Raw genomic sequence first — 19,688 nt, forward strand, 5'->3', positions numbered from 1 at the left:
GTTAATTTGGCCATGCTTCTGTGGCTATCCATGCAAGGTATTCCACAAAGGAGGCTAGATGTGTGGAAGGGTAAAACAATTTATCTTCAGCCAAGCGAAGATAGGTCGTGCTCTTGCAAGATCGAATCGATCGGACCGAGAATATGCAACAGTGACCGTAGAAACCATCGCGGAAAAGGAATTGCCTCAGTGCAACAGTTCCGAAAGTTGAAGACACCTAGCAAGATATCCCTGGTTGTCAGAAGTGATCAAAGTGGTGGATTTCATGTTTCAAAACATGCCATTTTCGATGCATTCGGGCTCATATTAACATTACTATACTAATAATCCATTAATTGCGGCGCAGAAACCGTCCCGACTTCCTCCACCCACTCCTGATCAATTCCCATTGATTACTCTAGAGCATCATGGCAACGGCAAATCCAACCACCGCCGCGCCCATCGCGCCCTGGACTTTAACAGCCGCACCGGGGAACTCAGACATCGTGGGAGAAGGCACAGGGGCGCTGGTAGAAGTACCGTTTCCGGGGGTTGGGGTCTCGCTCTCAGGGTTGAGGACACTGCTACTGTTAGCACGACTAATATGACTGAACAAACACGATCAAGGGCACTTACGAGTCGATGATGTGGGCCACGCCGTTGCTGAGGATGATATTAGGCAGGACGACCTTCGCATTGTCGATGTAGGCGTTGCCATCAGTGCCGACGGCCAGGGTGAGCTCGGCGCCATTGACGGTCTTGACGGTGGTGTTGGTGATGTCGCTGGAGAAGACGACGGCGCCGGCGACGGCGTGGTAGGTCAGGATGCTGGTGATGGCCTCGACGGAGGCATTGGCGAGGGTGGATGCGATGGCAGCGAAGGCGGCATCGTTGGGGACAAAGATGGTGAGGTCGGCGATGGTGTCGATGGTCCCGACGAGGTTGGCGGTGGTAAGGGCGCTCAGGATGGAAGTCACTTCGACGTCGGACTGGGCGGTGAGTGTGGTGGAAGCGTTGCGCGGTATGGTGAGGACGGAGTCGATCTTGTGGACGACGACGCCGTTGGCGGCTTGAATGTCCTGGGGATATTAGACACTGAGAATGTTGCTGAGGTTGGATACTCACTGCTTCGACTACGTTTGAGCCCTTCAGCTCTCCGCTCACGATGGTGGCATTTCCTCCAATCAACTGGAGACCGACATTCTGTCCACCTGTGACGTTGGTCAAGCTGTCGCTCTGGCCCGATGGCGTGAGGAGAGTGTGTGCAAAAGCGGGAGTCTCGCTGAAGTCAGACGAGACGTAAGTCCCGTTGAGAACGTGGTACGCAAGGAGTGCTTGAATAGCGTCCGTGTTGTTTGAGCTAAGTGCAGTGCTCTCTAGAGATGCATCTCCAGCGAGGAGAGCCTCGAATGCAGAGTTGGTGGGCGCAAGGATGGTGATGTTGCTCAGGCTGCCGAGGACCGCTACGAGATCGGGGAAGCTGCTGAGGGCGGTGCCCAGGGTGCTGAGGTCAGGCTGGGAACCGATGAGGTCGGTGAGACTAGGCGCTTGTGCAAGCACAGCCGAGATGTAGGCGGCAAGAGCGAGCGAGGTCCTCATGTTGGCTGAGTAGTGTTCAACGGGAAACCGTGGGTAGCGTCGAATTGTGTTTCTGCGAAGAGACTGAGATGCAAACCACATTTACAGGTCGTGTTACATCTTATAGTATGCACCATTGAGGCTATGCCCCCTGGGCGGCTCAGCATAGTCATTTTAGACCATCTCAAAACTTGAATGTATTCACTCCTGCGGCACTGCGCAGGATTACATTCTGCGTCTAGATCGTGAAAGCCACAATGTATCTGTCACGATGGGTAGCTTGAGTCGAACCGCCATGGATCGCCAAGCCCGTTTACAGGTGAGAGGTTTTATGTTTGCTATGGACGGTACAATGTTGCAGGGGCTATGAAGTTATAAGTTCCTAAAGTAGCTGTTAATGACGTTCGCCAAGTGCGAGTACGGTGAATTTTAGCCGTGTGGAGCACATCGCGCAATTCTAGCGAGCTCGCGTGGTTTGACCTCGTGTAAGCCCGGGACACCGGTGCCTGGTACCTTGCAGAGATGCGGGGTGTCCAAAGCGCTCGAGATTCGTCCGAGCCGTTGCGTACTTCATCCTGTGCATCAGGACGCTTGTATCGGTACGCTCCAAATAACGGCGTCCTCGTCACACTTAAACCTATCACTATGAATACAAGCACACGCAGAATTTTTCTGCGTGTGACATATTCATCTTCATTCATGTGTGCAATTAGCTGGCTTTGTTCCTATGTTTTAGCGCTTATTCTTTGGCCCTACCCCGTTGATGCATGCCATTGCTCAACCAGCGCACCCCTATCCCGCTTGTAAGCTTCCTCGCCTGCCCAAACGTACCATAATCATCCTACTTCTCTTTACCATGATCCCACCGATTCACTATGTTTCCGTTGTTCGACTCTTCATGCGCTTTTGCAGATACAAATTAGATCCTCAAGACTATTCAGAGATTCCAGCTAATGACTAAACAACGGATTCAGGTGAACTCCAACGGGTTTATCAGCTTCCGCTAAGACCCCTGTGGTCTAATTTACCGATACCAAGGTTTCAGATAGCTCAATAGTCATAGATCTCGAACGTCGTTCGGCATGTTGTAAAACCTGAGGTCAACTCCTCGGCGCGAAAACTCTTCTCTCAAAACATGGCCGATGGAGACCGAACAGATACCTGAATACGCCACACCTCATCGCGCCCTCCAGCGACCCAGACTCTACTCCAGCACTCCCACCTGCCTCATCCACCCCTCACACAACCCGGGCCACGCCTCCACTGGCTTCCCTACCGTATCCACCCCAAATCCATGCGGCGCATCCGCGAAGACATGCAATTCCACACCCGTCCCTTTCGTCCCTAGCGCCTCCGCCAGCCTATACGCATTCACCACTGGCACGACCTCGTCGTTTCCTGCGTACACAATGAACGTCGGCGGGGCGTGGTCCAGGAGTTGAACATCAGGCTGCAGCGCGTCGTAGAGAGCCTGTTTCTCTGGGGGGTCTAAGGGTGCTTTGTTAGACACGATGGTGCGGCCTTTTGCGTTGGTGGAGATAGGTGCGTAGCCTATGATTGCGAAGGTGAGGCTGGGAACGATGCCTGACGTGGCGATGGCTGGTGTCGTCCAAGAGGCAGGGTAAGCCGCGAGTAGGGCAGCGGCGAGGTGGCCGCCCGAGCTGAGGCCGCAGATGCCTATGCCGTTCGGCGCGATGCCTTTCTCATGGATAAGAGTGAGTGCGCGGCGCGCATCGTCAAGGGGAGCTTGTGGGCCGGATTGGGCGTTTGGGAATCTGTGGACGAGGACGAAGGCAGCAAAGCCGAGAGATGAGAGCCATTCTGCGACGGCGATGCCTTCGCGGCCAACCATGAGCTGGGTGTAGCCGCCGCCGGCGAGCACGAGGATGGCGCGACCATTAGAGGCGGAGGGTGGGGGCGCGAAATGGAAAAGCCAGGGGCGGGAGACTTGGGTCACTACGGCATGATTGTTTGGGTAGGTGAGCGTGAAGGCACTCGTGATTGGTTCTGTGTCCCAGAGGGGGAAGGCATCGTACGCGTTTAGGATGGTCGCTGGGTTGGCCATTTGCGCGAAAATGGCTGTATTATTGGGGATGTTGCTCTTTTGTGTTCGAAGACATCCACAAGGAAGGAAAAGTAGAGAGGCAACAGAGGTGGAGCATGCTCGCGGTATCTGTAACCGAGATGTACCGACCACCGTAAATGCTGTCTACGGTGGTGGATTCTGTAGCTCCTGCCGTTCGATCGTATACTTCCGAGAAGATCATGTTCTGACCCTCCAGGTTGAATTTCCGGACACGATTGGCGCCCGGAGAGGGACTTCGCTGGTTCGCTGGCAAAAAAAAAAATGAAGCCGCCTGGGCTTGTACTGATTCGTTAACCTCGTTCGAGTATTCCGTTCGAGTATATACTAGAAACTACATACAAATAAAGAGCGATGGAAATCCTATACACTCATCCCAGCCTGATCCTAATAGTCCCGTCCACGTTCCCAAGATGTGATGACATTGAAGACCCGCTCTTACGCCAGACGATGCAAACGCTTCGCTCGTTTCAAAGATGAATCCTTTTCTCCCAACGCGCTTCCTCGAGTGAATCCTCGTGCCAACGATACTCAGTCTTGGTATCAACGGCCGCGCATCCAACATCTCAAAGTCACGCTCACAGATCGTCAACCTCAACGAACCGCCCCCTCACCGGCCTCTTCCTACTATCCCAGCTCCTCACACTCCCACTATCATTGATACTCCCCGCCTCATCACCAAATCCACCAGGCGCCAAATTTCCCCCGCTCATAACATGCGGCCCTCTCACCGGCACAGGCTGCGCGTAAAATTGCGCAGGCGTCTGCGTCGTGCTCGGGGGCGACCGTGTATGCCTGTCGGACCCGCTGAATTGCGTACCCTCGGGGCTGGTGACGCGATCTGAATACGAGGTCTGGGAGTGATGGGACTGGTGTGAGCGCGTTCGGGTGGATGGGTCGGGCGGCGGTGGGTAGTATACTTGTTGGGTGACCGGAACGAAGGCGTGTGGATGGGAAGGCGAGGTGGGTGTCGGGTAGGAATGTTCGCGCTGCAGGGCTATGCCGGGGGGCTGGTGGTATGAATTAGGGTCGTAACTTTGGGTATCGTAAGTATTAGGGTATTGGGCGTAGGCGGCATGCTGGTCTTGCTGCGCGTAACTTGGGTGCGAAAATTCAGTATTATATGGCGAAGGGTGTGTTGCTGTTGATGTTGGTGAGTTGGAAGGAAACTGTGGGTGGTATGGTGAAACGACATTGGGATTAAGGTAATCGTCGCTCAATGATCGCGAGTGTGATTGCATAGGCGGATCGGGCTGTTGCTGTAAGCTCATGTACTTCCCCGCACCCGGTGAGTGCATCTCGTGAACTGGTGAGGTTGCTGCTAGCTCGACGGGAAGAGGGGGTGACGGGCCATGGTTCTTTTCTTCCTTGGCTTTGAGACTCTTCTTGCGCCGGTGGAGGCAGAAGAGGATCAGTGAGAGTATCAGAATGAGCGCAGCGAGCCCTCCAACTACCCCACCCGCAATAGCTCCGACGTTCGTCTTCTTCGAACTGCCGGTTTCTGACGGGAGGGCCGTTCCGCTAGGGACTATGCGAGTTGCTGATCGGGCTGAAAAGGTTGCCTGACGGCCGAAGTAAACGCTGAGGTCGCCATTGTCCCATTTAGAGGGCTTAGTCAAGGTGGCACCTCCAGTTGGGCTAGAACGCGTTAGATTCTTCTTCAACAGAGCAAAATGGAAGCACTCACCCGCCACCAATGACGGAAATAACGGGCGTGGGCACAAAGTACTTGGTTGCCGAGGGGTCCCACTTATCCCAGAGAACGTTCTTCTCTCCGTTGTACCCGAGGTTCACTATATAAAACAGTTAGACCTGTCCCTTCTCGGACACGTAGCTTGCGCAGCTTACTGTTGTGCTGCCCTTGAGAGTTCGGCGCGTCGCAATCGGTGTAGGACGAGTTTGTGAACCAACCACCAATGATGAGCATCTGATCCCGGTTGATAACATTTGCAGAACAGGCACCATGCGGGAAAGGGGTCGTGCCATTGCCTGTACTGAAAACGTTGATCCACTTGAAAGACGGCAGCGAGAGGATATAAGCATCGTCATATCCACCAGGACCTTCTGCGGCGAAACCGCCATACAGGTAGCTTTCATTCATTAGATCTGTGTATATTGAAAGGCGGATAGACACTACTCACATGTTGTACGAAGATTGGTCATCAGCCCAGGTCGCGCCAGCACAAAATTGTCGTCGAGCCCCTGGAATATCGCCTGAGGCTTGCTGAGTATACCACTTGTTCGAAGAGATGTCGTATATATGGATGGTCTGTAAATCGTAAGTACAATCCAACCATGGCGAGAGAGCCGTCTCTTACACTCATGTTGGCCTATTTGGAGATTAGCATGCTAGACGATACAGGATTCACGCTGGACGTACCGCTTGAGAGCTCCCATTTCGAGTCGGATCCTCGATACCGCCAAAGTATACTAAAAGGCCTCCATCAGATGCAGGAAGATGTACCAACTGCCCCTCCGCGCGTCCATAATTGTCTGGTGGCCCACTGTTGTTGTTGAGCTGGCCCACGGTGAAGTCGTAGGATATCAAATTGCTCGTTGCGATCTGCCCTCCCTTCCAGTTCGGCGACGTCAGATTGTTCATGTACCCTCCGAAATAATACCCGAATCCAAAATCCTGAGCCTGTGTTCCGGCGCCGTGGGCCACCCGCTGCAGAGATTGGACATTGCTCTTGTAGTCTGTCTCGTTCCATAGGTTCAGCCGCGTGTCGTACGTCCAGAAGCTGAAGTCCGACGGGTTGCTCTGGTATTCCCCGCCAAATTGGTAGAAGCACTTGTTGACATCATCCGCCCACAGCACGCCGCCTGAAACGCTCGGGACAGTCGAATTCTTCGTGAGGTTCGCGTATTGGTAGGGTTGACCAAAGCCCTGCGTGGTCGAGTTGAGGTCGCTGTAGAGGAGCCAGGTATCTATGCATCTCGCGTCAGGTCTGTCACGCGCGCAGTGTAGGAGCGTGGGGTTGCATGCATACTCGTGTAGTTGAGGGGATTGGTGGAGATCGGATTCCATACCACCTGGCCCCCATCGATGTAGAGCTTGTTGTCTACATGCGCGGTTTGGTGGCCCCATCGTCGACAGAAGTCGGAGATGGGATCTTTTGCTTGTAGAGACCGAGACACGAACGCAACTGCGACCAGCAGGGAAAGCCGTATAGATGCCATGGCCGGCATTCATGCCCTCGAGGGTCGTACAGACATGGAGAAGTTGTATGTCGCAAATGCGGTAAGAAAGGGAGCAGAGATAACAATTGAGAGTGGCAGTGGCCGACGACACAGTCATGCGCAGCTGCAGGAGGACTATGGCAGGGCTGAAGGGCACTACAGTAGGTTATCAGGGCGCGGCGCACGCAAAGAAGCTGGCTCGTGCTAGATCAGCTCGTTCATTCGCGGATCGACCGGAGAGATGCTGACCGTTGCGCGACGCGGTGGCCGCCTCTGGGACGCCAGTTCTCAGCCTGTCTGCTGTGAGACGCGTGCGCCAATAATGCAGGATGGCGGCGGAGGCAGGGTCAGGCCAGCGGCCGGTCTCGCGCAAGCGGATACCTGATCCCAGTGCACGGGTTCGAGGATGCGGGAAAGGGGAGGGATCACCAGCTCTAAAGCGACGAATCCGGCATGCTTTATTGCGTACCAGATCTGCGCGGATCATGAAAAGGGACCTGCTCCACGATGCTGTGAAGGATCTGTCCCCAGCAGTGCTCGCAACGCCGCAGTGACACGAACGAGAAGTGGATTGGCAGCGCCGTGGTGCATGCATCTTTCGCGCAGGCGCGCTACCGCCGGCCAGGTCCCCTCTCGGAACCACAGCTGCGGGGAACCCTCAGCTGCGTGGTGCGATGACCGGGACAGGCTCGAGGGGACTCTTCGGAGCGATTGCTGGTCGATCAATGCAGCACGACGCCTCGAGCATTCTGCCCGCGGTAGGAACCCGTTTATTGCTTTGTGTGACGTCTCCACGTTAGGCTCCTATATGTCTCGACTACACATCCCAACGCCACTCCGACTGCAACTTGTAGCCTTTACGCTGTCTGCGAATCGAGTCGCTGAGGGCGCACGGCGGTGAGCATCCGCGTGTATAAGACTAGACGGTTGCAGATTCGCTGCGCTAGAGCCCGCTCAGTGCCCGTCGACGAGGGTCTCAACTCCCCTCTCGGCCAAAGGACTAACTTCCGATGGCTGTCCGTCTTCGCAATATCACGAGTCATTTTCCACTTTCGCTCAACGGCCTTGTCCACCTTGGCAATGAATTCACGAAAGATTGCAGGTGCTGATCGCAATGCGGATGTTTTTGCTGGGAGTCAGGACCTAGGCTGCACAGCCACAGGCGTCGTGCGTTCATCGCGCTCGACTGCCTTCGAGGGTAGTTTCGGGGTGCCCGTGCTGTGAAACACCAACCTCTCTGGAACAGGGCAAAGACCATTCAACGATGGAGGATCCGAGCCGCACGTACAGTCACCACGCGCGAATCCCATGACATCGACGGCAGGCAGGGCGAAGACAAGTTTGCCCAGTGAACTGCGTTGGACATGTAGGCCTAAAGCGAAACCAGAGCTCCAGAGACCAGCACAAAATGCCAGCGAAAGCGAGCCCCAGAATTAGAACAGCCGTTCATCCATCTTGGTCCGTCGGAAAGGCTGGTTCTGGATATGCAGAATCGACCAAGAAAAAAGTCAGGACCGTGTATGTATGTATGAGGAGAGAAAAGTCGCTGCGGTGGAGCTCGCTATGAAGATTTCGTGCCGTCACGTGGTAACTTGGCACGCTAACTGTTTGTGGATACCGCGACCCTACTCTCAAGTAAATAGCATTCGAACCTCCCTTGCCAAACCTCTTCACTTCGCCCGATCCCAACCCCACGCTAGTAATTAAACCTCATCGCCTGCGCATTCTCAATCTCAACACCCCAACCTCGTGAATCGCCTTATTGTCTGCATCCTCCAATGCATACCCAAAACTCTGTCGGCTGGCACTTCATTTCCATCTCCATTGAACCAGTCTCGTGTGTAGAAAAGGAGCGGTGGAATGCAGTATCTCAATTCGTCAGATTCAGACCCATCAATATCAGCCTCAGCACATCGAATATCATTCAGCCCAGTCGTGCAGACCCGTTCTCAGTCTTATCATCCTGAGTGATTTGTTCCTCAAGGTTTTGATTCCAACCATTGGGTCTAACTTTCACACGCAATTCTACCGTTCTGGGCTTGTCAAGACAGCTTCTGCATATCCAATCTAACCTACACTATAGTACTTCTTTTCCAGTCACTCTTAGCGTTATTTTTGTGGCATGGGCTTGATCTAGAAACACAGCATCTTCAACGTCTGCTTTTGAATTCATTGATAATCCCATGTCTAGTTCTCCGTTCCCTTCCTTTCCTGCGCCTGTTGTTACCCTTCTCGTGTGCCGCTCAATCATTTTTAACCTGATTATTGTTAATCTGGCCGTACTGCTTCGTCGTCGTTGTTCCCGACCTTACGGTCTTCAACGTTGTTGCATCTACTCCCCTGTTGTTTCAATCCCATCAAATACAGCACTTCAATTCGAGAACAGTAAGTGCCGCCCTTCGATGCACACTTTGCATTTACCCTGTAACTTGACCAACCCTCTTATCTGTTCAGTTTCAACCTGAGTTTCCCACCTCCATACTCAACTTTCATATCCAACCTTGCACACACTGTTTAAACTCTATACCTCATCTTTGATTGCAGCCTCTACATACAATTCCGCCGCCCCCAGCCCCAACCGACGCGCACAGAGCAGAGGTGCGGAACATGGTACGTTTAACCTCCCACTCACCCAAAGAACAGTTCAGTTCACCTCTCCGCCGACTTCGGTGTCCAACCTCCCCGTCTGATTTGCCACATGACTTCCCTGGTGTTACCTATTCCTTCCGTCTCAAATCATAACCCAAAATATACAGTCCTACTTAATGAAAGGTGACACAACAAAAAAACCACCAGACAGAGCAATACCATACAGCCGGTGGTCCCTGCTTTGGATTGTCTCCAAGCCAGCCAAACAGAGTTTCGACGGCGTTTGTTCCGTGAGTATCGACCTTGGAGTGCGTTTCCTTCAGGTCGATTCCGCATCATATATCGCCCGCGCGACAAGCACAGCACGCAAGAGTCCAGCGTCAAAATTGAGGTATTATGATTACTAGTATCCACACGCCCTTCCGTCCACCCTACCTCCTCCTCCTCCTCCTCCTCCTCCTCCTCCTCACCCCTTCCGTCGCCCAAGCTCTCTACAACAGCCCCACCAGCCCAAACACAGCAGCCACCACACCACCGAAGGCGGGGATCTCCACCGGCACAGCTGCGCCCGTCTTCTGAGTTGAGAAACCGTCCGCCGACGTTTGTGTAGCCTCGCTGGAGCCTGTGGCCGAAGCAGAAGAGGTGGTGGGCGCGGGCGAAGGCGTGCCGGCCGTCTTCCAGACCGAGGCGAGCGACGCCGAGGACGCGGATCGTTGGCTGTTCAGGACTTGTCAGATAACGTTGCTTCCTCTTATACTCTTTCGGCCTTCTCGTACAAAATCTCCCTCACCCAAGACGAAGCCCTCCAAAAGAGTTTACAGTGGCAAAGTGGCAGAGAAAATGCGTGGAAGGAGAGGAGAAGGGGTAGCTTACGGTTCAGCCGCCAGACAGAACTGGGTGACCTGGTTCTGGACGGGCGGTCGGTCCTCGGAGCCCATGCAGTTGTTGTAGCAGGTGAGCTTGTTGGTGTAGTTGTCACACAGGCAGATATAGTCGTTGCCGCCGCAGGCGTCGACCTGCTTGTCGTACTGCTCGACGCAGGCGTCTACGATGCTGTTGGGGGGGAGAGTTAGCGCTGGAAAAGCGATCGAAGTAAGCCGTCGCATGAGAATGTTTGGGGATTGGTACGATCTCTCGAGAGAGGGTTATCGTAGGTAATTGGCGAGACGAAGGAGAGGGAGGCATGTAGGCGGACGTTGACGTACTTCTGCGCGCAGATGCTGAAGTCGGTGGGTGTGGAGGCCGCGGCGGAGGTGGTGGCCGCGGCGGCCGCGCTGGCACCAGCAACGAGGAGAGCAGCTGTGAAACGCATATTTCCTTCTACCTTCCTCTTTCTTGCCAGAATAGAACGTAAACGTGGATTAAGAAAGGATTGACGGAATAACGACCCAGAACGAGTGATGGGCGTGGCGTAATGAAGCGGATTGTGGTGTTGTTGATGGAATGCAAGGGAGAAGGAGCGGAGAAGAAAAGCAGAACCCGCACGATATTACTATTATGGCTCGTACTTATTTCCCGCCGCCAGCCTTCTGCGGCGCCTCTCATGCAGCACGCAGTCCGGTCCCTGAGCTTTTCCCCAGAATGTCCTTGGACCCGCTGCGCAATGGGCGTGGGTTGACCTCTGTGCGCAGCGTTGTTTATCATCCCTTCCCACTTTGGGTAGCGAGCTCATTGCGCGCACCACTTGGCTCGCTCCCTTTGCCAGCAAGTCCAGCCTCATACGCAGCGGTGTCACTCAGCTTATCCAGCCATCTTTTCGTGCTGAACAACTGGCCAGGTCCTCATATTCTGTCCTGTATGCAGAGATGGCGAGGAGGCCGTCCAAGTGCCCCTGCCACACACCAGCCGAGAGTGGACTAGCTGCGGGAACTTGCAGCTGCGCGATTGGCGGACTGACGATCGGCACCGGGATGTCTGCGGCAGTAGCCCCTGGACGATATATTGGAAATTCAGGCTGCTTGCTTGGAACCCAGCAACTCATCTGTTCGCTGGCCAAGCCAAGTCAGCGGAGCACTGTCCGTGGAAAGTGAAGCCTCAATTTAAATCTGCTGATATTGCTTGACTTCACGGTATCCAGAAGACGGCTATTGAGCGAAAGATCAGAAACAAAAATTCGAGTGACAGTGCCGCTATGCTGCGATACTCGATTCTCAAGGCTAAAAAGGTCGTGTCAGACGTCTTCTGACATTCTAATGTATCGAGAAGCGCTGCTTATGCCGGAGTATATCATCGATGCCGGTTGGTGAACAATGAGTCGAAAGCGCCTTCTTACTGAAGGCAATTCTGTGGTATACTAGTGCGATACTAGTGCGCAGGGTCCTGGGCTTATTAATGAATACCGTGCCGAGTAAGTCTGAGACGCTCGTCCAAGCAACCATGTTCCTGGCATCTACAGGAGAAAGCCATCTCGAATTTGACATGTAACATTCAGTCTTGCCATTGAGCTTTTGGCGCACCTTTACCAAAAAGATCTGGGTTTTGTAGGTAGGTGGCACGTTGTTGAGGGTTGTAAGTGAAGTCAAGCTGCCAGCTTGTTGGCCTTGTTAAGAAAGCCCGAAGAGAAGAATGATGCCATTACGAAAGCCAAGCACGTCGGCAAGAACGATCGCGCTCGACAGGTTGGACGACTTCGTCTAATTGTTCGCCTGTAGAAGTGGGGAGGCGTGAAGCTAAGTCGGTAGCATCCTAAGTGCATCGAGTTCATTTCGAACGTGCCGAAACGTATTCACGCGAAGGTCCGAGATCTACTGAAAGAAGGTTATTTTTGGCCGGTCTTTACACTAGAAAGAGGGCGGTTACTGTAATTTGGACATCGATTCCGTTGCTGGAGGCCTGAGAAGAAGCTTGTCCAGCGACTTTTCGTCCACGAAGGAGCAAGAGTCAAGGGTCAGCAGACTATTTCGTAAAGCCTGCGACATCTAGGTCGCTTCTGGTCAAAGTCTATGTTGACGAACACATAGTCAGGAATCGTTGTGGATCTGGGAGCGAGATTGATCATGATCCTGGATAGTGTGTTCTTTCTGCTGCGCCAGATTGCCTAAGGCTCTTCCAAGGCCTATGCGATGAAAAGTGCGTCTACGCTGACTATGGTGACAACGGCCTCAATCTGGCTGGCCACATATGGTTGGTCCTAGGGACATGGTCTACAAATTGGGTCTTAAAAGTCGAATAGGGAAAGTTGGACCCTCACGGACTGTCACACGGTGAAGATTGCCTAACTCAAGATGGTAATCATTAGGGACATGGTCTGCCGCAAAATGCAGTGCCGATGCAAGCCGTATCAGCTCCATGCTGGGAGGTAAATTCGTTGTTGATGAGAGGCGTGTACGGTATCTTGTCGGACTGACTCAGGGGCGTCGCTGCGAAAGTGGTTAAGCTGAGGTCGCCGTGTGAATTTAGATGCTGGTGGATTGATGCTGCATCCGAGAAGCAGGCTCTGGAGATTGTCGACGTTGGGGCTCTTCTGACGGCGATGCTCTAGACCTGATGGGATTCGCCTTGAGCTGCTCCACCGATGTATTCTGGAAATTTACAGGCACAAACGAGTAGAGTCTGATGCGCATCGAGTGTGAAATGCGGTGAAGACTCGTACTCGCAATAACTAGTACTTGGTTGTTAAACTGGGATGGTCGCTGTTGGGAGAGGGAACAAAGATTGGCAACCAATGACCATCCAAGACTGGGGAGCTTGTCTTACCCCAGATGGCCTGAGGGATCCACCAGACTCGTGATGCAGCAGACGAGGGTCTTTGCGTCGCTCAGAGTCGTATAGAGCGGACCTGAGTCTGGGTCGATGGCTGTAGGAGCGAGAAACGGCCCAGAAGGCCCGACTGCAGCACGACGCGGCTGGGAGGTCGAGAAAAGGTGCGCAAGAGCCTCATAGCCGCAAACCGGAGCGCGCATGGCGGCTTGGCCTTGTTGCTGGCGCCTGACCTGGGGAAACTGGAGGCGGACACGGTGGTCGCGCCGTTGGTACCTCTGGAGGCTCTGGACGCCCGCAAATTCAGCACTCGCCGACGCCACCAGGCGTGCTGTTCTCCACAATGCTGCGCACCTCGCGTGAGCATGCCAGCTGCCGATCTTCGGCGCGGCTGGGGGGACTCGACAAATTCTCGCAGCGTTGCGCAGTCGTCCCGCAGGGCAAACGACAGCCGCCGACGGGAGGCGCTCAACAGGACGGGCGGCGGCTAACAGGACGGGCGGCGGCTGCTGTTGAGCTGCACCCCGCGAGCCCTGGCGTGCCGTCGCGGGCAATGGAGGATTTGGGCGGCGACTTGGCGGCGCATTTGTGGACGCGGAGCCGAGCGTCCGGGGCGTGGAGAAGCGTGCGTATGTCGTCACTAGGCGCCTCTGGCTGCCCGTGTCGGCCCAGCATGCCAGCACCGTCGCGTCTAGCACGCCCATGGCCTCTCGCCTGCCCGCTGGCTCTGCGCCAGCTCCCAGCGCGACGGCAAACCTGGGGCGCTGCGGTGAAGACCCTTGGCTGCTAGCCCGCGAGATCAGCGGCGTGCGACCCGTGCAGACAAAAGGCGCTGCTTCCCCAGACTTCATCTGCCCAGCGCCGCCTGATAGTAATATCCCGCGCCGCCCGCCGACGTCACCCTCGCAGGATCGGGAGGCAGCGTGTGCATCTTCGTATGCGGCGCCCGGCACCCGCGAAGCATGTTCGACATTGACGCCCAGTTCTGCCCACGGAACCCGCGACCGCGTTAGCAAGTAGCAGCCCGGCCGGCGAGACGATGCGCCTGCTGCGACTCGGCGCACAACCCCCATCATGGTCCACGAGGCTCTCGAGCCCTCGCGCGCGCCCGCAGTCCTCGCCGTCACCGCAGCCACCCTCGCCTGCTGCTCCGTCTTCGTCTTCTTCCGTCTGGTCTCGCGCTTCGCCGTCGTCAAGAAGCCCGGCTGGGACGACTACACCATTATCCTCGCCTGGATCCTAGCCTTTGGCACATCCTTCTCCATCTGCTGGGGCACCACCAAGGGCTTCGGCAGGCACCAGGATACCATCCCCGAGAATGAGCTGACCCCGATGAACAAGGCTGCTTATGCCTTCTCGGTGCTCTATGTACGTCCCCACATGCAACACTGCGCAGAACAACATGCTGACCCAAACAGAACCCGGCCCTGATGGCCACCAAGTCTTCCATCCTCGTCTTCTACCTCACCTTGTCCAAGACCCACAAGGTCTTCCGATGGGCCACCATTTCGACCCTGGTCGTCGTCAACGTCGGCGGCCTGGCCCTGACTCTCCTCAACATCTTCCAATGCGACCCCGTGTCCGCAGCCTTCTATACGCCAATTGAGCCGCCGCACACGTGTATCAACATCGTCACCATATACCTCTCTTCGGCGCCGCTTAACATCATCACTGATCTGGCCATCTTCTTCCTGCCTATGCCTCTCTTGACTGGTATGTCACGCTGGCTGACCGCAACGTGCCCTTCACTGACTTGTCCTCCTAGGTATGCGGCTACCCAGGAAGCAGAAGGTCATACTGGTCATCACCTTTGGTTTTGGCATCTTCGTCGCCGTGGTCGACGTGGTTCGCATCTACTATCTGCAAGATGCGCAGCGAAACAACCTCCGTGCCAAAGCGGACGGCGCAGGAGGGGCCCACTCGTGAGTGAAACCGCACTCCATGACGTTAAACACACGCTCATCTTGCGCTAGGTCGGATTTGCGCAATGACAGTGACTTTTCTTGGTATGCGGCATTTTCCTCCATGTGGAGCGCTGTCGAGATTAACACTGGCATCATGTGCGCCTGTGTGCCCGCATTGAAGCCCTTGGTCAAACGCTTTCTTCCGAAATGGGTTCTTGATCAGACGTCCATGGACAGGTCAGGTAGCAGAACGAGCGACAGCGTGGTCATCCCAACCAACATCACGGCCGCAACAAGACGTTCAAATCCACAGAGCGCCCCAGTGTCGCCCACCACTTCGAAGCCGCCTCCTGCGCTTGGCGGCGCCGGTGGACCCATGGGCATGATGGACTTCTTGACCACCCCAGACATGAATGAGATGCCCGAGATGTACCGCAATGAAACGTATGCGACCACCACCCGCGCACGAAGAGGCTCTGCTGCATATTTCGACTTTGTAGACATGCAGAAGAAGAAGAACATCACGCTAAGGACCAACGAGGAGGCCGTGTATCCCGTCGCCATGGTCACCATTCTGTTCTTTATCTGGGGTTTCGCATACGGACTCTTGGATACACTAAACTCCCAATTCCAGGTAGTGGCCCAGATGACCGACGGCCAAACTGTCGGTCAACACAGCGCCTACTATCTTGGATACATCATCGCTCCCTTTACGTTTGGCAGGATTGTGTTCCGCCGCTGGGGATTCAAGGCCTGCTACATTGTCGGGCTTATGGTCTACGCTTGTGGCACGCTCGTCTTCTGGCCTTCTGCGGTCCTCACGTCTTTTCCTGCCTTCCTCATCTCCAACTTCATTGTCGGCATGGGCCTCTCAACTCTAGAGCTCAGTGCTAACCCTTTCATTGCGCTCTGCGGTCCGCCCGAATACGCAGAAGCAAGGCTCAGCATGTCGCAGGGCATACAAGCTATTGGCACAATCGTCTCGCCGCTGCTCGCAAAGAAGGTCCTCTTCAAAGCATCGGCCGATAGCTTGATCGATGTACAATGGGCCTATCTTGGCATCTCCTTCTTCACAATCATGCTCGCCGTCGCCTTCTTTTACGTCCCACTACCGGACGCTACGGACGAGGAACTCGAGAATGCGACATCCAGGATGCCAATTCCACGCGATGCTACCGTTGGATCTTCCAACGTGCGCGTTGTCTGGGTTTCCCTTGCCCTGGGTGTCTTCTCCATGTTCTGCTATGTGGGTGGCCAGGAAGGAACATCGACCTCGTTCGCCGAGTACCTCACGCGCGTTGCACCTTCGCTGGACACTGCAAACTTCCAAGCCATCGAGCACACTGGCTTTGCCGCTTCGCGCCTCATGGCAGCGTTCTTGTGCATATGGATTAAACCGCGCTTTCTGCTCGCTTTCTTCTTCGCCGGCGTCATCTCCTTTGCTGCTGCTGCCATGTCCGGAGGTACCGGTGGGACCTGGGCCGCTGTTGTTGTCATGGGCAAGTTTTTCGAAGGCCCTCTCTTCCCCATCATATACGCACAGTCGCTTCGCGGGCTAGGCAAACACACCAAAGATGCAGCGGTGTTGCTCACGGCGGCTATTGGTGGCGGAGGTGTCTGGCCACCAATCATGTATGCGGTGGCCAAGTCCACGGACGTGCAGTTCGCGTACTGCGTTGTTGTCGCAGCGTATGTGGCTGGGGCGGTCTTTCCTCTATGGACCAATGGGCCTGTGTCAGCAGCCCGTAAGATAGCAGATCCTGTTCGCGATGAACAGACAAGAAGAGAATCAGAGATCGAGAGGGAACGACGAGAAAGCATGGGTATGAGCGAGAAACACAGAAGATGGAGCAAGTTCAAACATCGGTGGAGCAAAGACAAAGACCAGCTTCCGAGCGTTGAGCACAGGGAGCACGGGAGCTGGCCGGACGCAATGGTGCCGCCAGCTGTACAGGCGTTTCGGCAAGAGACTTCGCAACGCCGCGAAAGCTTGCATGTCGAGACGCCGGTGTTTCTCAGCTCGAGTAACTCGATATCCAGTGATCCGGTCACAGAGGAGGTGACGAGCGAGAAAACGAGCCCGGCGAAGCTTCGACGCGACAGCTCTCAAGCCAGGAGACCCGCACTCCGGAGCGAAACGAGCTCACCATCGAGCTCAGCATCCAGCTCTTCGATATCATCTTCGTCAGATTCAGAAGAAGCTGTCGATCTAAGGGCTGAAGTTTTTAGCCGCCCTGACACAGCATACGCGAGCCCCACCAGAGCTCTGGACGATCCATCGATAGGATGGGCTGGTTGAGCTGTAGGACTATTTTGGCATGAGCAGCTACACAGGGTAGTTTGCTCCCGGCGTACGGGCATGATCTCACGAACCATGTAAGCGCGGCGTTTGGATGGACATTTTCTCGGACTACCCATGGGCACTCGGATTGCATATACCGACACTTAGGCAGAGTGGATCGGCATTGACTGGGAGGCTTTTTGATTTTTGGGCTCTTTGATACCTCAGTGTTCGCACTGCTTTGCTATGTTCCGCGCTGATACCAATGCTTTCGAAAAAAAATATTACACTGTCAAACTCCGGATCCTGACTAGACGTGCATGTGTCAGCGGCTCCTCTCCTCGCCTCCTCGGCCTGGGCCAGAAGCAAGAAGCCCCGCGCCATCAGGATCAGTCGCGAAAAGCGACTGCAGGCACTGACACTTCCCTCTAGGAAGCGTCCGCGGCGTGGTTGGCGATATCATGTGCTTCCAAGGCAGTCGGCAAAGGATTTCCCGGTTCTAGTAAGGCAATTCGAACGAGTGCCTCGAGCATGACACGCCGCATCGTGCCGAGGTTACTTACCCCACACCCTCCTTCCCCAGCTCCCGACTCGCGACCCTTTATACAGCCGCAGCCGCAATGTCTCCGCGACGCACGTTTGGCAGTCTTCCCACACATCCGCCCTGATTTCAATTTCTCGTCTGCAGCATCGTCGCTCGCAGCAACACTTGGAGCCTTTCAATAGGACACTGTCCTCCATTTCACCCCCTAACACCACCATGGCGCCCTCCAAGAAAGCACCCGTCTACGTCCTCGGCGTGGGCATGACTAAGTTCATCAAGCCCCGCGGCAAGGTCGACTACCCGGAGCTGGGCTTCGAAGCCGGCGTCAAGGCCATGCTCGATGCGCAGATCAACTACGACGAGGTGGACCAGGGCGTCGCCTGCTACTGCTACGGCGACAGCACCTGCGGTCAGCGCGTCTTCTACCAGTTCGGCATGACAGGCATTCCCGTGTACAACGTCAACAACAACTGCTCCACGGGCTCGACAGGTCTGTACATGGGCCGCAACATGATTGCCCACGGCGCGAGCGATTGCGTGCTCGTCATCGGCTTCGAGAAGATGTTCCCCGGCAGCCTGCAGACCTTCTTCCAGGACCGCGCGAACCCTACCGGCACCACGAACCTCGTCATGAAGGAGACACGTGGAATTACAAAGGCACCCGGCGCAGCGCAGCTGTTCGGCAACGCCGGACGCGAGCACATGGAGAAGTGCGTACCCTCTTCCTACATGGTCCAACCCTATGGATATGTGAGATACTGACAACCCCAGATATGGCTCCAAGCTCGAAGACTTCGCCGAAATCGGCCGCATCAACCACGCCCACTCCAAGAACAACCCCTACTCCCAGTTCCAAGACGAATACACCCTCGACCAGATCGTCAAATCCCCCATGATCCACGAGCCCCTCACCAAGCTCCAATGCTGCCCGACCTCGGACGGCGCCGCCGCCGCCGTCCTCGTCTCCCAGGCCTTCCTCGACGCCCGCCCCCACCTTAAGCAACAGGCCATCCAGATCGCAGGCCAGTGCCTCGCGACAGACACGCCAAACCTCTTCAACAAGTCGGCCATCGAGCTCGTGGGATTCAGCATGAGCTCACTGGCGGCGAAGACGGCGTTGGCCGAAGCCAATACCGACCCCAAGGATGTGAAAGTGTGCGAGCTGCACGACTGCTTCTCCGCGAACGAGATGGTGACTATCGAGGCGCTGGGTCTTGCACCTGTAGGCAAAGCCCACGAGCTCATCCGCAAGGGCGGCATCACATATGGTCCCAACAGCCAGGTCGTCATCAACCCCTCGGGCGGCCTCATCTCCAAGGGGCACCCGCTCGGCGCGACCGGCCTCGCCCAATGCGCCGAACTCGTCTGGCACATGCGCGGATGGGCCAACAACCGGTCCGTCAAAGACACAAAGGTCGCGCTGCAGCATAACCTCGGGCTCGGCGGCGCCGTCGTGGTGACGGTGTACAAGCGCGCGGACGGCAGCGCGGCGACGGATGTGAGCAGCGAGGAGGTGGGCAAGATCAACGGGCTGGGATACAACCCTGCCGTTGTGGCGAAGGGATTTACGCGGGAGCAGGTGGATAGGGTGCGGTCGCGGAAGGCGCGGAGTGAGTGGGCGTTGCAGGATACGCAGCAGAAGGTTGAGGCCCGGTTCTAGATTGCCGGATGGGCTTGACGGGAGGCACCATGTGTGTGTGTATGTATATACTATTAGCGTTATCAACTTGACGGGTTTATGTTCTCACCTTGCGTGCCATGTCGTGCTGTCTTGTGAGAACGGATCGCGTTGTGGTGTTTGATGAGCGTCGGTTGAATGGCGAGTTCATGGTTTTCATCGAGTAAGAGAGG

The 19,688-nt window shown here is 55.4% G+C and overlaps 7 protein-coding genes across 7 annotated transcripts; 2 read left to right on the forward strand and 5 right to left on the reverse strand.

Moving 5' to 3' along the window:
* Positions 1–397: 397 nt before the first annotated feature.
* CC84DRAFT_1143481 (FAS1 domain-containing protein) lies at positions 398–1,578 on the reverse strand (the record flags this gene model as incomplete). Its single annotated transcript, XM_018176414.1, has 3 exons — positions 398–560; positions 616–1,058; positions 1,105–1,578. 3 exons carry the CDS (start codon positions 1,576–1,578, stop codon positions 398–400), a joined length of 1,080 nt encoding a protein of 359 aa, XP_018037513.1.
* Positions 1,579–2,761: 1,183 nt separating this feature from the next.
* CC84DRAFT_1143484 (alpha/beta-hydrolase) lies at positions 2,762–3,653 on the reverse strand (the record flags this gene model as incomplete). The annotated part of the gene is made up of 1 exon (XM_018176415.1): positions 2,762–3,653. The coding sequence occupies exon 1, from the start codon at positions 3,620–3,622 to the stop codon at positions 2,762–2,764; it is 861 nt and encodes a 286-aa protein (XP_018037514.1). The 5' UTR covers positions 3,623–3,653.
* A 242-nt stretch (positions 3,654–3,895) lies between these two features.
* CC84DRAFT_1204726 (uncharacterized protein) lies at positions 3,896–7,152 on the reverse strand. The gene is made up of 7 exons (XM_018181926.1): positions 6,631–7,152; positions 6,021–6,568; positions 5,959–5,970; positions 5,782–5,909; positions 5,489–5,730; positions 5,328–5,433; positions 3,896–5,278 (listed from the first exon to the last, which is right to left on the reverse strand). Exons 1-7 carry the CDS (start codon positions 6,827–6,829, stop codon positions 4,219–4,221), a joined length of 2,295 nt encoding a protein of 764 aa, XP_018037515.1. The 5' UTR covers positions 6,830–7,152; the 3' UTR covers positions 3,896–4,218.
* Positions 7,153–9,864: 2,712 nt separating this feature from the next.
* On the reverse strand, positions 9,865–10,934 carry CC84DRAFT_1258326 (uncharacterized protein). The gene is made up of 3 exons (XM_018184817.1): positions 10,615–10,934; positions 10,283–10,462; positions 9,865–10,126 (listed from the first exon to the last, which is right to left on the reverse strand). The coding sequence occupies exons 1-3, from the start codon at positions 10,719–10,721 to the stop codon at positions 9,901–9,903; spliced, it is 513 nt and encodes a 170-aa protein (XP_018037516.1). The 5' UTR covers positions 10,722–10,934; the 3' UTR covers positions 9,865–9,900.
* A 2,167-nt stretch (positions 10,935–13,101) lies between these two features.
* CC84DRAFT_1216146 (uncharacterized protein) lies at positions 13,102–13,812 on the reverse strand (the record flags this gene model as incomplete). Its single annotated transcript, XM_018182775.1, has 1 exon — positions 13,102–13,812. The coding sequence occupies one exon, from the start codon at positions 13,810–13,812 to the stop codon at positions 13,102–13,104; it is 711 nt and encodes a 236-aa protein (XP_018037517.1).
* A 31-nt stretch (positions 13,813–13,843) lies between these two features.
* CC84DRAFT_1204728 (MFS general substrate transporter) lies at positions 13,844–17,539 on the forward strand. Its single transcript, XM_018181927.1, has 4 exons — positions 13,844–14,476; positions 14,527–14,821; positions 14,874–15,030; positions 15,082–17,539. The coding sequence occupies exons 1-4, from the start codon at positions 14,183–14,185 to the stop codon at positions 17,309–17,311; spliced, it is 2,976 nt and encodes a 991-aa protein (XP_018037518.1). The 5' UTR covers positions 13,844–14,182; the 3' UTR covers positions 17,312–17,539.
* Positions 17,540–17,679: 140 nt separating this feature from the next.
* Positions 17,680–19,569, forward strand: CC84DRAFT_1117277 (non-specific lipid-transfer protein). Its single transcript, XM_018175490.1, has 2 exons — positions 17,680–18,547; positions 18,609–19,569. Exons 1-2 carry the CDS (start codon positions 18,054–18,056, stop codon positions 19,495–19,497), a joined length of 1,383 nt encoding a protein of 460 aa, XP_018037519.1. The 5' UTR covers positions 17,680–18,053; the 3' UTR covers positions 19,498–19,569.
* Positions 19,570–19,688: the final 119 nt, after the last annotated feature.

Source organism: Paraphaeosphaeria sporulosa (assembly GCF_001642045.1).
Source record: "Paraphaeosphaeria sporulosa strain AP3s5-JAC2a unplaced genomic scaffold CC84scaffold_4, whole genome shotgun sequence".
Classification (NCBI taxonomy): Eukaryota; Fungi; Ascomycota; class Dothideomycetes; order Pleosporales; family Didymosphaeriaceae; genus Paraphaeosphaeria; species Paraphaeosphaeria sporulosa.